General features: G+C 56.4%; 1 protein-coding gene across 1 annotated transcript; it reads left to right on the top strand.

Annotated features, from left to right (window-relative positions):
- Positions 1-191: 191 nt before the first annotated feature.
- NRARP (NOTCH regulated ankyrin repeat protein) lies at positions 192-2,477 on the top strand. The gene has a single exon (XM_047831396.1). The coding sequence runs from the start codon at positions 241-243 to the stop codon at positions 583-585; it is 345 nt and encodes a 114-aa protein (XP_047687352.1). The 5' UTR covers positions 192-240; the 3' UTR covers positions 586-2,477.
- Positions 2,478-14,917: the final 12,440 nt, after the last annotated feature.

Raw genomic sequence — 14,917 nt, 5'->3', positions numbered from 1 at the left:
CAGTGCCCGCCCCCGTCGCCCGCTCGCCCGGGCGCGGCTGGATGCGGCGGGGGCCCCGCGGCGGCGGCCCCCGGCCCCCAGAGCCCGGAACGCCCAGGGGCGGCGTGCGGGGCCCGGGGGCGCCGCGCCCTCCATGCGCCGAGGCGCGCCCCGAGACAGCCGGGGGCCCGCGCCGCAGCCGCCGCCGCCGCCGCCCGCGCTGAGCCCCGGCGCGGCCCGCGGCCCGCGCCCGGAGGCAGCATGAGCCAGGCCGAGCTGTCCACCTGCTCGGCGCCGCAGACGCAGCGCATCTTCCAGGAGGCCGTGCGCAAGGGCAACACGCAGGAGCTGCAGTCGCTGCTGCAGAACATGACCAACTGCGAGTTCAACGTGAACTCGTTCGGGCCTGAGGGCCAGACGGCGCTGCACCAGTCGGTCATCGACGGCAACCTGGAGCTCGTGAAGCTGCTGGTCAAGTTCGGCGCCGACATCCGCCTGGCCAACCGCGACGGCTGGAGCGCGCTGCACATCGCCGCGTTCGGCGGCCACCAGGACATCGTGCTCTATCTCATCACCAAGGCCAAGTACGCGGGCAGCGGCCGGTGATGCCCGCCCGGACCCGGACGCGGGCCTCGAGCGTGTCGTCTGCTGTACCTTCCCGCCAACTACCTCGGTGCGCACCGGGCCCCCGGGCCCCGCGGCCACAACGAGTCTGGCGCGCGCGTCCGCGCCCACGGGGGCCGCGCGGCGCCCGCTGCCAGGGGTCGACGCCCCCGCGCGGCCGCCCGGACCCGGGCCGAGGGCTTCCCACGGCCCCCGCCCTCCGCCTCGCGGTGGGGGGGTGGGGAGGTGGGGGCGGGGCGCGGGCTGCAGCCCCTTTGAAATTTGAGTCTCGCTACCAGCAAGTTTGGAGTCCCGAGACACCGGATCCTCCGGTCAAAATGTTTTCTCCCGAAGGTGGAAGGCGGGCGGCGGGGACGCCGGGCTCGGGGCGCTCCGCCGCCCGCAGGACCCCCGGCCGAAGCCCGCAGTCGCCCAGGGGCCACGGCGGGGCGTTTCCGGCCCGGACGCGCGACGGTGGAGACGCTCCGCTTTTCTTAGGGTTCTAAACTATTTATCATGTGTGTGTATATTTGTGGGTGAAGTTTGTGCGCCTGAATTTTTTTGTTTGGAAAATATTGTGCGTGGTCAATGTGGTTATAGGGGGGAAGATACATTTTTTTTTTTCTTAGTCTTAAAACTAAAAACTTGAGTCTGTCATTTCTTGGTTGCACTGAAAACACCGCCCAGCCTGATGGTTTTCCCGTGCAGGTCCCTCTCCCTGCTTCTCACTCTCTCCCCTCCTCCTCCTCCTCCCCCCCCCCCCCCCCGCGTACCCCCTCTCCTCTCCCTCCTGACACACAGGCACACAATTTTGGGAAGCCCCGGGGCTCCCTCTCCCCTCTCCCGTGAGAGAGGCCACCATCCCCCGAACCTGCTGGCTTTGCGAAGTTTCCTCGGGAGCACGGGTGCTCGGGTGTGGCGGTGATGGGGGCGGGAGGGGTCCTACCTTTTCTAGTGAGTTCTATTATAGTTAGTAGGTCGCACACTTTTTTAAAAAAGTAAATGGATTTGCCACATTTGAATGTCATAACATTTATGACAGAATATAAAATATTAACATATTTTAAGCCAAGTTTTAGGTGTATGTTTTGAATCTTGGTTATAAACCCAATTTTAAAGGGCGTTGTATCCAGCGTTGTGAAGGCAACAGTGTACCCATATTTATATTTTTATAAAATACCTATAAGACTGTGAATCTCTTGTGCTAATTGCTGAGTAAGTTGAAGGACTGTTTGGCCCCTTCTTCAGTCTCCCGGAGCTTCAAGGACCCGATTCGAATCCAAAACCCTGTCATGGGGGGAGGGGCCGCGCGGGGACCTGGGCTGGAGGCGGTGCTTCCGCGTCACTTTCGGTCCCGAAAGGCGCCCTTCCTGGTCTCCGAGGTTCCTATTTTCTATGCAACCCCACACCCCTTGTTGTTTTGATCCCGAGAAATAAAAGGGAGGCTGAATTATTCAAATTTAAATGAGGCTTCCCCTGGGTAGAAGTGCCGCTGACCCTCCGTGCAGAAATGGGGAGCGCTTGAGGACACAGGTGGGTGGAGGCCCTTTGCGCGCGGCCGGTCACACTCGGGCGTCATCTGGGGCTTTTTATAAAACCTTGTGTGAGCAGAATATATTGATAATGTCAGTGAAACAAGCAGACATTGAAACTGAGGCACAGATTACTCCAAAAGGAGTTTTTCTGTATATTTTTTCTAGATGCAAATACCTTTTTAATTATGTTAATTAATGTTAAGACTTTCTAGGCTTATATGGAAGCTGTGTGTGGGTCCTGGTATGATCACTTCTAACTGGATAAAGTCTGCAGCACATTCCTGAGTGTACGATATAGACTTGTAGCCCAGCATGAAAAATTTATGAATAAATTTTTCATTGATTTTTTTTATTAAAAAAAAAAGTTTGCTGGTTTTTCTTAGTCTTGGCACCCAGGAGGAGGGTCAGGCTGCAACCTGCTAGTTGTGGGTACCATCTACATAAAGCTTGGCTTGTTTTCACCTGAAGACAGCCTGGTGAACTGGTCAGCCGCAAACCGGGACTTAGGAGGTGCCAGGGGTGGACCTTCTTCCGCCCGGGGGGGGGGGGGGGGGGGGGGGGGAACCTAGGCCACCCTGAGTGCACCCAGAACCAGCCCTCAAACCTTTTCCTCTGCTCCCTGGCAAAGCAGCCGAGGCCTTTTGCATGGAAGGTTCTCGAAGCTCTTCCCAACCCCTAGCCAGCCTGACGTGCCACAGGTCCTGGGAAGGACCAGGCCCCACTCCCGCCCACCACCACCTTCTTTTGCTGTGGGCTCATGCTGGACCACCTGCTGCGCAGAACGGGGGGGGGGGGGGGTTTGTTTGTTTTTTTTTTTTTTTTTTTTTTTGCGGGAACACCATAGTTGCTCTCTCCTGACAAGTAAAAGGCCAGTTTCTCCTCTCCGTCCCCTGGTGGCATCTGGGAGCTGAGCTGGGGAAGCCCCTGGAGCCGGCCGGTCCTCGAAGAGCACAGACCCCAAGTTGGACTTGGTGTCAGCCAGCGTCCCTGTGTGCGTGAGGAGAGCTCAGAGCAGGGTGTCTGCTGCTGGGACCCACTAGAGGAGCAGAGACTCTTGGCACATACCCGAGCTGCCCTCGGGGCCCTGGGGCCTTACGGGAAGGGGGGGAGGGACACCAGAGCAAGAGGAGCCTGCCAGGAGAAGGGGGAGCCGGCAGCTTAAGACTTCCAAGGTGACAGCTTTTTCTCGGAGCTTCCAGACCCCTCTACAGCAGCCCAAGGGCTCGGGCTTCCTGTCGGCAGGTGGCTGCAGCTCCGCTCGTGCGGCCCCACAGACACACTGCTCTGTCCAAACTGGACGCTTCGGGGGCTGCGCCTTCCATGTTCCTACTTCGCACACCCTGCCCTGCCGGACCCTTGAGGGTTTCCTGAGCTCGTTTTTCTGTTGATCAAATCCGCCTTTACCTTCCCCTCAGCCAAGAGACCAGGGCCGGCTCTACCCTCGGGCACCCGCCGAGGTGAGTGGAATACTTGTTGCCAGTGAGCTCCCAGGGGAGGCGGTGTCCGCCGGGCTGGCGAGCACGCGGGGCTGCGGACGCCAGCTGGGGCTGCCAGGCCTCGAAAGGGAGAGTTGCTACAAGAGCTCGGGCTTCGGTTGGGGTGTCTGGAGCGTGGAGCCAGGCCCTGGGCACTCCCTGGGTGGCATGTGGGACTGTATCTCCATTCCCCACGGCAGAGGGAGGAAGCTGGCTTAGAACTAGCAAGTGATGCTTGTTCCTGGCCTAGGCTGCTGGGGAAGGGTCTGCTTCCCAGTGAGCCGCTGTCCCTGCAATCCCCTTAAAGCCCCACAGCGGAGAGGCCCACCGGCCGGTGGAGCGTGGGCACCGGGGCACTTCCCGGGCACCCGCCGGCGGCTGTCTGCGGCTCCCTTAAGTCCTCCCTTGGAGAGACACCTTTGAGAAAGGCTTTGCGCTGCTCACAGGAATGGTTGTCTCTCCAGCAAGGACAAAAAAGGAGGCCAGGCCCTGCTCAGCACCACAGCTGTGGGGGAGGCCTGCTGGGGTTCGGCTGCCTCTTTCCCTAGGTGCCCGCCGCCCCACTGCCTGGACCCTGGCTGTTGGTGAGGGCTCTCATGGGCATTTCATGGCCCTTTCGCTGGGCAGAGCCCTAGGAAGCAGACCCCGAGCTACAGTTCTCCTGCTGTCCGAGGTCAGAGCTGTGAACAAACCAGCAAACGGAGCAGTGCCTGCTCGTTCTCCAGGACCTCTGTGCTCAGGAACTGGCAGTAACTGCTGTGGGTGGGCCAATGGTGTCACCTGGGAGTCCCCCTCTGCCCCCAATGGGCCTTCAGGGGTGGAAGCATCCTCTCAAGTGTCTTTGTGGCCAGGATGAGAAAGAAGTCAGAGCTGACCTCTCCTCCTGGCCTCCAGGATTCTGCAGGTATGCACGTGGAGACCAAGCGAGGGGCCCAGCCAGGACCACCCAGGACACCCAAGGTGGAGGAGTCCGGGGGCAGGGCCTGCCCCACTCTCCCAGCCAGGAGTGATGGCGGCTCCAGTCCAACTGTCTGTCTCCCTGACCTGCCCCCAGCCAGACACAGGAAGTGTTTACTGTTGGAATGGATGCCAGAGACAGACCAGGAAATGCAGGAAAATGGTCAGCCAGAAAGAGTGAAGTCTAAAGTCAACAGGCGTGGGAGCCAGGACAGAGCCTGCCAGAGGAGGGAGGGCAGGATCTGGAGGCCAGACCAAGGGCCAAGGGCCAGGGAGGGGGGTTAGGAGGAGAGGGGGCTGCCCTTGGTGTCCCCCAAACGTCTCCCAGCTCAGCAAAGGGTGGCACAGGACGGGTATGACACAGGGGCCTGGCAGCTGGCTTGGCCAAGTGCCTCCCAACGCCTCACAGGAGCCTGCCTAGAAGAGGCGGGTGTCCACCTGGAAGCTGTTGGAAGAGCAGGGGTGCCAGGCACAGGGGGCAGCTGGGGAACAAAGCCTGAGGCTGGGGTGTTGAGGGCGTGGAGGACAGGGGGCCCTGGGAGGTCTGGGAACCTCCCAGACAGTTCCTCCCGAGGCCTCCTCCTGGGGCTTGGGGTCTCTGGAGGCCGCCCTCCCCCACCTCCCCCTGCACGCTCCGCCTCTGGGGCCTGGGCTCCCCGCCCCCCTTCAACACTCCCTCCCCTCCGTCGGGCTCATTCTTCTGCTTGGCTGTATGTCGGCCGTCCCTCTGCGCGTCTGTCTGTCTTTCTTCTCTTGCCCCCTCCGAAGCTGTGGCCCCCATTCATTCTCAAGGCCTCTGCCCTTTCCTCCGAGCGGGTCCCCGCTCGGCGAGCAGCTGCTATGCTAATGAGGGCGGAGGGAGGTGGGGGACCGGCGGGCAAGGGGAGGCTGGGGGGCCTGGGAGGTGGGGGCGGGGGGGGGGGCAGCAGAAGCTCAAGAGAGAGGCGCCAGTGGGGGAGTCCCGCTGGATGGCGCAGCTGGGGGGCGGGCTGGGGGGGGGGGACGGGCTTGGGGGGGGGAAACCAGAGTGGGGAGACTGGGGGCTCGGCAGAGAGGGGGGGAGGGAATGCGATGGACGGTGGGGGCCCTGGCTGGGGGAGGGGGTGGGCACTCACAAAGGCCGGAGTAGGGTGGGGGCACGGGGGCTGCCCCGCCACCCCCAACTCAAAGCCCACCCTGGGCACCCACTCTCCAGGCGCGGGATGTGCAGGGTAGAGACCAGCTGTCATCTCTTTTCTGGGGTCACGGCCTAGGACCGTTCGGAGGTCGTCCCCCCCCCCCCCCCCCCGCGCCTGGCACCGCGTCCCGAAGACACTGCTGCGCACGGGGGGACTGCAGTGCGCTTCCCACTGGAAGGGATCTGGCACCCCCACCCCCACCCCAGGAATGGATGGTTGGACACAGAGAGGGGTACGGGGTAGCCCCCCACAGGCGGTGCGTGAGGATCCCGGGTCTCGTTGAGACTGGGGAAGGGGCGGAGAGGGAGACGGGGACCCTGACCACCGTCCACCCTGAGTTCGAGAGGCTACGAGGGGTGGGAGGACCCGGCGAGCCTGGCTCTTGGCGCCCGATGCGCCCCTGCCGGTTCTCGACCGCGTCCCCCGCCTCGGGCGAGAACCCACGAGTGGGGACGGCGGGCAGCGTCCCCGGTAACTCTCGCGTGGCGCGTCCCGCGCGGTAGCTGTCCCAGGGCGGGCTCGGCACCAGCGGGGGCGCCGGCCCAGGGCCGCGCGACGCGGGCTGTGCTGCCGCCCTGAGGCCGCGGCGGGCACTACGCCCACGAGCCTGGGGGGTCCCAGCGTCCGAGGGAGACACGAAGCCCGCCGGCCTTTCGCCGCGCGCACGCACGCCTTCCCCGCCTGCTGAGAACACCCTGGAGCCCACCCCGGGTCTGAGGATGGGTCAGGTGCGTTGACCCCATAGCGGCTGCTGGTTGCTGCAGTCCCGGGAAGGAGACAGGGCCTGGGGAAGGGAGCCCGTTGCGGTCCTCATCAAGCGCTTGCCAGTGGTGTCCCGTCCTCCCACTTGGCCGAATAGGGAAGACAGGACATTCCAGGGCGCTGGGGCCACAAAGAAAGGATGGTCCACAGGACCCAGTATCTGTGGAAGCCCTGTGGCTACCACATGTCACACTTCAGGACCCGCAGGCCACATCTCTCAGAACCAACAGGACCAGGCATGGAGCTGGGTGAGGCGGGTACCAGATCACAGCACGGAGCCTGCAGCCTCAGCAGAGGGGGCTGGGAAGTGGGCAAGGCTCTGGTGGTCGGGTAGACGCTGGCATTGGCAGTTGCAGACTCTTCCTGCTGTCTCCCCTCCCCACCCCACTCCAAAGGAAGCGGTTAAGCTGAGCACGTGCAAGGAAAGAATTTCTCTGCTCCAACTCTCGCCCGCTCAGCGCTGGAGCCTGGAGACCAGGTTTACACCTGGTGCGGGCTCCCCCAGTGCATACAACCCACCTCTGCAGGTCTGTGGGCCTCCTCACTGGTACCCCGTGGACAAGAACCCCTAAGGGAACCAAGCCCAAAACGTCCCATAAGCTTTCCAAGAAGATACGACAAAATTCAAAACAGCAGTGGTGTAAACAATACGATGCATTTCTCAAAGGAGAAGTCAGGGTAGGTGGTCCCCGGCTGGTCTGCGCTGTTAGAGGCCAGGCTCCCCGGATATTGTTCTGCTGTGCGGCGTATCGTTCACGTGACTCAAATGGCGGCCCAGCAAGTCTACATTCCAGCCGACACTCTGGAAGAACTGGAATTCGGATCCTCTCTTCAGACACGCTTCCTACGAGTTGCTCCGGCCACGTCTGCTCACGTCTCATTGGCTAAGCCTAGTCACATGACCAGTCTCGCTGCAAAGGAGACTGGGAAATGTAGTTTCTATTCAGCGCTGTCGCCCAGGTTAAGATGGGGTCTTAGAGGAAGAAAGGCTGCTAATTTGGAGGAGGGGAGGGGAGGTAGCAGTCCGTGCCTGCCTTGGAGAGGTCGGCACCCAAGTTGTCAGGCAGGATTGTGCTTTCTGCCCTGCCGTGTTCTAACCGTCTGCAAACACACTCAACAGTCTAGGTTTGGAAGTCTGTGCTTTCGAAGCGTCCTAAGAATTAAAATACCCACCAATGGACCGAGCAGAAAGAACAGAGGGGCACTCCTGAGCGCGGGAGAAACCAGCCTCGTGCTGCGCTGGGACTTCCGCCCCCGGGAGAAAGAGGACAGGCGCGAGGCTGGCCTCCTGCCGCAGTGTGTGCGCGGATCTGGGCCTGTTTTCCGCGGCAAGCAGCACACGCCGGAGCAGGTGGGCGATCCGAGGCCGTGCAGCCATCAGGAAATTAAACTACTTTCTGCTCTCAAAGCTCAGGAAGGGCCCCGGGAAGCCTCTGCTCCCCGCAGCCCAGAGCGAACAGAAATGTATGTAGATGTAACTTAGCCCTTTGCCCCCCCCCCCCCCCCCCCCCCCCCGCATGCCCTTCTTCCGGGTTCTCTTCGCCTCAACCCCCCTCCCCCTTATCTTGGAGGAAAGTAATAAGTAACCCAGCACTTTGAATTCTCAAGGCCATGTTGTTAATAAAATACTCCTTCTCAAGGCTTCCTCTGATGTCTTTGGGTGGTTGGCTTCTTTTCATTTTATTTGAAGCTGAAAGAAAATCGTTAGGTTTATCGTTTATATTCCTAAAAAGCAACTTTATTGTGGTATAATTTACACACAATAAAATACAGCCATTTACAGTGCGGTAAGTGCCGATCAACGTTCATCACCACATAACTAATGCCATAATCAAAATATACAGTCTTTCCATCACCCCCAAAAAGTTTTGCCATGCCCCCCACCCCGTGTCAATTCCTCCCCAGCTCTAGCTCCAGATTCGTGCCGACCTGATTTCTCTCACCACGGATTAGTTGTGCCCGTTCTAGAATCGTATAGAAAAGGATTCGTGCAGGATGTACTTTTTTGGTGTTGCTTCTGGCATAATGCTTTTGAAACTCAGCATGTTTCAATAATGGGTGTCGGTCTTCTTTTTTTCTGTGTGTGTGTGTGTGTGTGTGTGTTTCCACTAGAAAACTCTGGCTGGTAACACACCAAACACAGGATAGTTCTCAACGGTAATTTTTCGTCGACAGAATGAGTGTCCTCAATAAAAGGTGCTGGCATCACAAGGACACCGCAGAAAACCCTGAGGAGGGTGGGCACAGGCCCACCCCGCACATCCCCACCCCCACCCCCGCCGCCCCGGGCCCAGCACTGCCAGTGTCCGTCGCAGTTTGTCTCTTCCTCCCGGACACGGAGCCCTAAGAACTGAAAATCCACCCCCAGAGTGTCCACAGAGCCAGCCTTACCCAGGACAATGTGCGTCTCAATGCACCGAAGAGTGTGGGCTTGAGACCCAGGGCTCTTCCTCTGCCAGAGATAAGAGTAAGCTGTGTACCCACTTCACAGGGCCCGATATGTGAACTGCCAGTCATGGGGTACAGTCGGTATACAAAAATCAATTGCGTTTCTGTATCCTATCCATTAACGTTTAGAAAATGAAACTTTAAAAATATCATTATGGGGTGGGGGGAGGGGGCGCCTGGGTGGCTCAGTCAGTTGAGCGTCCTCCTTCGGCTCAGGTCATGATCTCACGGTCCGTGGGTTCGAGCCCCGCCTGGGGCTCCGTGCTGACAGCTCGGAGCCCGGACACTGCCTCGGATTCTGTGTCTCCCTCTCTCTGCCCCTCCCCCACTCGCACTCTGCTCTCTCTCTCTCTCTCTCAAACATAAATAAACATGAACAAAAATAAAAATTAAAACAAATACTATCAGGAAAATAAAAATGTAATCCACGCATTGGGAACAAACCCTACAGCGTACACACCCGGGAAACAGCTCCCACCCGGATCGTATAAAGAACTTCTGCGGCTTACAAACCAGGCAAGCCCCCAAGGTTGAAAACGGGCAAAGCCAGACCAGGGCTCCGCCTTGCGGTTAGCTGGGAAACGTGAACTGAAACAGCAAAACGCACTACGTGCAGCTGGATTGGCTGAAAGTGAAAGCCTGACAACACCCAGTGTTGGCGAGGGTGTGGGCCGACTGGACGCTGTCTACACTGCCTGTGTAATGGTGTAAAAAAGGCACAGCCGCCGTGAACACCAGCCCAGCAGTTCCTCACAGAGGTAAATACGTGCCTACCCTGTGACCCAAAAGAAAGAAAAACACGTGGACGCAAATACCTACAAGAGTATCCAAAGAAGCTACACTCTTCAGCCAAACACCGCAAACCATCCAAACGTCCAACAACCAGTTTTTAAACGGTAGGATGCTCACGTGACGGGATGCTACTCCACAGTAAGAAAGAACGAACCACTGGTACTTGCAACAGTGTAGACAGACTCCAAAACCAGTAGCTCAGGGGCGCCTGGGTGGCTCACTTGGGGAAGCGGTTAAGCCTCTTGATCTCGCTCAGGTCTTGATTTCAGGGTCGTGAGTTCAAGAGCCGAGTTGGTCTCCATGCTGGGTGCGGAACTTACCTTAAAACAACAACAACAGGGGCGCCTGGGTGGCTCAGTCGGTTGAGCAGCCGGCTTCGGCTCAGGTCATGATCTCGTGGTCCGTGAGTTCGAGCCCCACGTCGGGCTCTGTGCTGACAGCTCGGAGCCTGGAGCCTGTTTCGGATTCTGTGTCTCCCTCTCTCTCTGACCCTCCCCGGTTCATGCTCTCTCTGTCTCAAAAATAAATAAACATTAAAAAAAATTTTTTTTAGGGGCGCCTGGGTGGCGCAGTCGGTTAAGCGTCCGACTTCAGCCAGGTCACGATCTCGCGGTCCGTGAGTTCGAGCCCCGCGTCGGGCTCTGGGCTGATGGCTCAGAGCCTGGAGCCTGTTTCTGATTCTGTGTCTCCCTCTCTCTCTGCCCCTCCCCCGTTCATGCTCTGTCTCTCTCTGTCCCAAAAATAAATAAACGTTGAAAAAAAAATTTTTTTTTAATTTTTTTAATAATAAAAAATAAAAACAACAGCTACAACAACAACAACAACAAAAAGTAGCTCAACACAGGAAGCCGGACATAAAGAGCAAACTTTATAAAATTCCATTTCTGCGAAATTCCGTAATGGTTAATACTGACCTATGGTGGAAAGTGGCTTCTCCAGAGTGGGACAGACTCAAGGATCTTTCAGAGAATGTTCTCTATCTTGCCAAGGGTGTGGGTCCCACAGACGTACAAGCCTGTCACAGCTCCTAGACCTGCAGGCACACTGGAGACCTGACGGCTGGCTATATGCTAATTATACCTCAGTTTCAATAAAAACAACGAAGGATGTGCAGCCGTATAATACAGTGCTGTTACTCCGTGAGAGTCTTGAAACAATATTTAAACCTATGAGAAAATAACGGTCATCACATGTTTAAGTAACAATACCGAGTCATGATACGCACTCATAAGTATATGTCTGTTTTTACACTGGAAAATATACACCAAAAATCTTTTAACTATCATAGTATCACATCATATAAATGACTCAGAAAGAAATCTAAGAAAAATGTGTAATCTCTCGACGTGCAAAACTATAAATCATTGCTGAGAGGTATTTTAAACGCTAAGCTCCTACTGAGGAAGACATACGTATTCAGCGGGATTCGAATCAAAACCTCCCCCGTGCAGGGGCGCCTGGGGGCTCAGTCCGCTAAGCATCCGACTCTTGATTTTGGCTCAGGTCACGATCTCCTTGTTCTGGAGTTCGAGCCCCACATCGAACTCTGCATTGACAGCGCGGAGCCTGCTTGGGATTCTGTCTTCCTCTCTCTCTCTGCCCCTCCCCTGCTTGCTCGCGCTCTCTCAAAAATAAATAAACATTAAAAAAAAAAAAAACAACCCTCCACAGTTTGGGGAAGGATTTGTCAGCCTGACTCTAAAATTGTTTTGAAAATGCGAAGGGTCAGGACAACGTGGACCACGCTGTCCGGACACAAGACTCAGTGCAGAGCCCCACCAGCTCAGCCGTGCAGGCTGGCACAGAACGCACACACAGAGCAGGGCAGTTGAACGGGGTCTGGAAAGAGGGTCACATACACGCGAGACCTGACTACGGATGACAGCTGCACTGGCTCAGTACTTGAAGAAAACAGAAACATTAAAATTTGACCCCAAGTTGTGCCACACACACAAATCAATCCCGGGGGGGTGGGGGTCGAGTAGACCTGACTGGAGGTACCGAGGGGCAAGACTCCACCAGGTTAATTTGGGGCTGACATAGTTCAACCCATAACAGTACCCTAGTTGTTGTGGAGTCACCTGTGCCCAGAGATGTGGGAGATACGTGCAAAAATATTTACGGCAACATTACTCACAATAGCAAAAATAGTGAAATAATAAAAACGGATCAAATATCCATCGACAGAACGCGGTCGATTCCTAGAACAAAGTGTTTGCAGTAAGGACAATGGAGACTAGAGTGCAAGCTGCACCAGGGGTGGGTCTCACAAACACAATTCTGAATAAAGAAGCCAGACACACAACAAAACGTGTGGTTCCACTTATATAAAGTTCAATCAACAGTCAAAACGAAAGAAGAAGGCGGCAACAGTTCCAGAATTGTAGACTGAGGAGCTCAAAAAGTCCTGTCCCTCAAAAAGCAATAAGAACAAAAATTCTAGACTCTGGAAACTGATCAAAAACTTTGAGACGCCGGGGTGCCCGGCTGGCTCAGTCAGTGGAGCATTGACTCTCGATCTCAGGGTTGTAGGTTCGAGCCCGACGCTGGCTGTAGAGATTACTTAAAAATAAAATCTTAAAAAAAAAAAAAAAGGTATTGAGAAGCATTTCTTCAGATCTCTGAGAAGAAAGTGGGAGTTGGTGGTGTTTGGCCTGGGGCTGTCCCCAGTTTGCATCACACAGGACTGATACCAGAGTGGGACCAGCCAGAGGGGGACAGCCACCTTTGAAGCGACCTGGAAAAGTCCCATCGTGAACCAGCGTGGCTACAATGTATTATCAAAAATGCCCAGTTTGAAACGGAAATATTGGGAGACAGGCAAACAAACAGGAAAGTGCAACTCACACACAGGGCGAACACAGTAAGAACTGTGAGGGGGTCCCGATGTTGAATTTAGCAGATAGACTTCCAAGCAGCCAGTGTAAATGTTTGGAAAATCGCTTGGCAGTTACTTCAAATGCTAAAAACAGAGTTTCCAGGGGCACCTGGGTGGCTCCATCCTTAAGCGACCAACTTCAGCTCGGGTCATGATCTAGTTTGTGAGTTCAAGCCCTGGAGTGATTGGGCCCTGTGCCGACAGCTCAGAGCCTGGAGCCTGTTTCAGATTCTGTGTCTCCCTCTCTCTCTGTCCCTCCCCTGTGCGTGTTCTCTCTCTCTCTCTTAAAAATAAATAAACATTTAAAATATTTTTAAAATAAACAAACATCTAAAAAAATTAAGGGGTGCCTCGGTGGCTCAGTCAGTTATAGCATCTGACTCTTGATTTCAGCTCAGGTCATGATCTCACGGTTCCTGAGTTTGAACCCTGCATCTGGCTATATGCTGACAGTGTGGAGCCTGCTTGGACTGCTCTCTCTCTTCCTCTCTCTCTGCTCCTCACTCTCTCATGTACATTGTCTCTCTCTCTCAAAATAAATAAATAAACTTTTTAAAAATTAAAAAAAAATATATATATATATATATAATATTTTTTAGGGGCATCTGGGTGGCTCAGTCAGTTAAGTGTCCAACTCTTGATTTCGGCTCAGGTCATGATCTCATGGTTCGTGATTTTGAACCTGCATCAGGCTGTCTGCTGACTGCACTGAGCCTGCTTGAGATTTCTTTCCCCCTCACTCTCTCCACTGCCCCCGCAACTTGTGCTCTCTCCCTCTTTCTCTCTCTCAAAATAAATAAACATTGAAAAAACGTCTTTTAACTATGTGAGATGTTGTAAAGCAGACTGTTAACAAAAACAGAGATCTGCTAAGAAGGGGCACTTGGCACCTTCCTGCCATGGGTCTGGGATTCGGGATGTCATCTCGGTATTTTGTGGAAGGCCCAGCACGCAGTGGACCGCAGGACACGGGGAGCACGGTGCTTCCGTGAATCGGGACATCTTGAGGAGTGATACTTGCGTCCCAGTGATGTAAACGAAACCGTTTTGAGACACTCGCGAACATCAGTCTCCTAACTTTACGACTTGGTCCCAAAACGTCTCACTCCGCTCGGTCCTGGGGGGACTCTGGGTTATTTCACCACGTGCACAACACGTCTTCACAAGATGAAGCTTCCTGCCCCTGAAGGTGTTTAAACGAACGGGCCACTGGTTCTGAAGGTCATTCTGAAAGAGAAGTGCTGGGCATTTTGCACATTCCTGGAAAAATGTCCCCACAACACTCTCTTAGGTGCAATTCCACCACTTTTAGAAGCAAATCCAGGGGTACTACAGCGACCCAGCCAGCCTCACGGCAAGAGGGTGGAGCCCCAGCTCAGACACCCAGGTGGTCAGCCGACGCGGGGCACCCCGGGCTTCTCTCCTGAGCATCTCAGAGCAGAAGCTGCAGAAGGTCACCGACCAGACCCCAGCCACGCGCAGCGGGCTGCGGCTGGAGTCTGGGCGGTTCCTGCGCGGGCGAGCGGTGAGCCTCTCTCCCTGAGCGGTGCTGACCCCTTCTGGAAGGACGGCGGCTGTTCTCCCATAAAAGCCTGCGGCTGCCCCGCTCACCGCTAAACGTCCTCCATCTGGAACTCGGCCACGGAGACGGCGGCCCGGCCCTGCGACAGCCTGCGGCGGTCAGGCTTCGCGAGAGGTCGTCTGGGGCGAGAGGTGTTGCACGCTCCGCTCCAGCGTCGCCCGTGTTGGATCTGTGACAGCTTCCAAGGCAGGCCAGCTGGCCCCCAGCTGGGTGCTCCTTGCTCTGCGGGCCGAAGCCCCACAGTCCGTAGCAGAACTGACCCACTTCGCCCGGGGTTTTGCAGACCTCCGGCCGTGAGGAACGAAGGACCAGACTTTCCCAGAAGATGCGTCTGACCATTTCCGAAAACAGCCACCGCTGCCACCAGCAAGTCTTTCCGGAGTCGCGTGGACAAATGACTAAGTGCCGAGCACCAGCCTCTCCCGCGTGCAGCCGCCTCACCGTTGGCCACACCTTCCCGAGCTTCACCTGGACGGTTGGAGACGGTCTTTGGGCGTGGGTCGGCCACGTTCCCAGGTTGCCCCCTTCCTGAATAAAGCAACCTTCCCTTTCCCACTCGTCTCTCAAGGACTGCTTTTCAGGCGGCAAGAGGCCAAACACGAGATTGGAGCGGGTCTTCTGCCCGGTAACCGTTTGGTTGATGCTCCGATCACAGAACGAGATGCACCCGTTCTGACGGTGCAAGAGCCTGTCTCGCCCTGCCGTTCTAAGGAGGACTTTGCCATGTC

Source organism: Prionailurus viverrinus, chromosome D4 (genome assembly GCF_022837055.1).
Source record: "Prionailurus viverrinus isolate Anna chromosome D4, UM_Priviv_1.0, whole genome shotgun sequence".
Lineage (NCBI taxonomy): Eukaryota > Metazoa > Chordata > Mammalia > Carnivora > Felidae > Prionailurus > Prionailurus viverrinus.
The sequence above is the reverse complement of the archived record's forward strand: the minus strand, read 5'-3'. Positions and strand labels throughout refer to the sequence as shown.

Excerpts from the sequence above, each read along its gene's own strand:
- NRARP (XM_047831396.1), top strand. The coding sequence starts at position 241 with ATGAGCCAGGCCGAGCTGTCCACCTGCTCGGCGCCGCAGACGCAGCGC.